The following is a 2,550-nucleotide window of genomic DNA, read 5'->3' as shown; positions in this document are numbered from 1 at the left end:
ATACTGCAATGCTGTAACGAACTCAATGAGTAAGGCACGACATTCGCACTTCATCTGGGTTCCTACAGGCACGAGTCGTAAACTGGCTGCGGCGGCGAACGATCGTGAACACGTGAAACGATCTCTCAAGGACACATCACATGCGATTTATTAATAAACGCCAAACATTGAAACATCTCGCAGGGGGAAAAAACCAGAGTAAACCGCGTAACGTATATCTCCCGACTTTACGCACGTAAAGCAAAAACCGAAAGTTTTGTTTAGATCTGCTAGTACTACAAGCTAAAAAGCCACGGTCAAGTCTGTCACAGACTGTCAAGACCACACAGTCTACATTTTTTCGTGTTGTCATCGAGTCAGACGTACTAAATTATTATGTTGGCCCGTGACTAACGTTCACCTTACCGCCACCGAGAAATGGGAGCGCGCGCGAACACTTAGAATTTCTCTCCGAAAAACCTGTTTACTGAATCGTGTGCAAATAATGACATATTCTTAATTGCTTGTTCTACTTTAAACTAAAGTCGTTAGTTCCACTGGCAAATAAGGTCACAAATGCATGTCAACTCACCGGAATGCTTGCGCTAACGGCGTGCCCAATTGTCCGAGACCACCTGAAAGTTAATTCCCACATGTAATCAGCAGCGGCTAACTACATACCAGACATTATTAATAGCGACAACCAGATGGTGAGAATTTCAAACTATAAATAATTCCAACTTTCAATTTCGAATGCGCCCTATATTTAAATATCCTGTGGCACTGACCGTGACATATATGACACGTGAGATGGCGTGATGCAATGTGAATCAAATATAATTGCATGCTGCTCCTGCTGGAAGCCTGCTGTACGAGAAACTAAGTGACTAGTATTCTAAGAATCTAACTCTCCTTATATTTACAGTGATATCTATATATATATATATAACGTACGTATGTGCGTCTGTGTGTGCGAGTTTGTGTGCGTGCGTGAATGCGTTTGTATGCGTGCGTGTGTGCAGGCCTGTATATGGTACACGGTACCATACATGGTGGTGCATGTGTGTGTGAGTGTGTGGAGGCGGTATACGGTTGATTTACCAGTTATGAGTATTCTTGGTGATTCCTTGTCCATAAAGTGGTTACGGATGCCATCTTCATGGAGTATCTGACTGCTAACGAGAGTGCACTGACACCTGGCAGAGTCACAATGCACCCGCAGCTGGACCTTCGGCAAACGCAGCAACTGCCTGCTTATGACTTTGTAAAGCATAATTTTCTACGAAAAAAGAGAGAACAACAACACCATATTATTGACACGTATATAAAGCTGAGACTCGCACTGTCTCTACAGGGGCACACATTCACTGTAGACAGCTTCCAGTGCAACTGGTAACAAGAGTGATGCGCATGTCAGTATTACATATTTGATTTCGGACTCAGTCATTAATCCCGTTATTTCAAAACCTGATCACTACTGATAAAACACCACAATCACCAACACAAAATCTTTCAAGATCCCGCGAACATATGCTGTGAATGAGAAACGTGTATATAATTTTTATGCACAGAGTGGCGAACTTCTATCACCATTCACGGTCTAGCGCACAAACTTCAACGCTTCCCTCTCAGGTTTTACAGACACTCAGACTTGTCAAACCAGAGTTTCGCAACCCAGTGACTCACTTCAGACACGCACAGCGAATTGCTATTGTCTTGTAGCATTACGCTGCAAATTCCACAGCAAATTACTGGTCTCCAATTACACGTGCATAGCTGTATATTTATATGTATGTAATGTATATGTATAGCTGCATCAGCCTGCATGTATATATATATATATATATATCAGGAGTTAATGAGAAAAATTAAAAATGATAAATTTGTCTCATTAATAAAATAACAAACGTACATCAATGTCAAAAGTAGAAAAACGTAGGCTACGTGTAAATAATGTGTTTCCGATGCTGATCGAGCTACTAGATTTGTAATTACTAATTGCATACGTGGACTGGCGTAGGATTTCTACTGTACGGTGTACCGTTCCTGTCTAGACTATACTTCAATGCTACACACGTGGACAAAACAATTTCCGCCTTTAGATATCAACTTTCACATTAAAAATCTAAATTATTTCTTACACTATGCTTACACCGATTCCGTTGTCTGCATTGCAGATTATTTTTTACACGTGCTTACTCATTACGTAACAAAACAGAGATGCTACGTTTCGTGATTACTTTTAGTGAATATATGCTAGAAAACAAATGCGCCACAGTCAGACGATCAATATTGGAGAACTGGCAAGTTGCCATGTCCCAGCATCCGCGCCAGCATACGAGCGATGCAGCGACAACGGCGTCGCTGCACTGCACATTTCACACACGCGCGCACAGACACACGACGATGAAAACAGCAAATGTCGCACAAATCTCCATAACTGGTATATCGTGATGTAACGTTGACGACGACCGCCTAACCCGCTTACCTGTAAACAAATTCTCTCAAATCCGCGGAGGTAGATCACTCGCAGTCTAAACTGTGTCAGTCCGTTGCCTTGTCTCGTGGGCG

At 42.2% G+C, this 2,550-nt stretch overlaps 1 protein-coding gene across 1 annotated transcript in view; it reads right to left on the bottom strand.

Moving 5' to 3' along the window:
• Window positions 1-2,550, bottom strand: part of LOC106813104 — a 5,982-nt gene extending 3,432 nt beyond the window's left edge. Inside the window, exons 1-3 of the mRNA XM_014817159.1 lie at window positions 2,468-2,550; window positions 1,081-1,258; window positions 572-614 (exon numbers count right to left, since the gene is read on the bottom strand). Coding sequence (XP_014672645.1) covers window positions 572-614; window positions 1,081-1,252 — 215 coding nt within the window. The 5' untranslated portion in view covers window positions 1,253-1,258; window positions 2,468-2,550. The remainder of the gene's footprint in view (window positions 1-571; window positions 615-1,080; window positions 1,259-2,467) is intronic.

Source organism: Priapulus caudatus, unplaced genomic scaffold (assembly GCF_000485595.1).
Source record: "Priapulus caudatus unplaced genomic scaffold, Priapulus_caudatus-5.0.1 Scaffold726, whole genome shotgun sequence".
Taxonomy (NCBI): Eukaryota; Metazoa; Priapulida; class Priapulimorpha; order Priapulimorphida; family Priapulidae; genus Priapulus; species Priapulus caudatus.
This window is presented reverse-complemented; position numbering and strand designations above follow the sequence as displayed.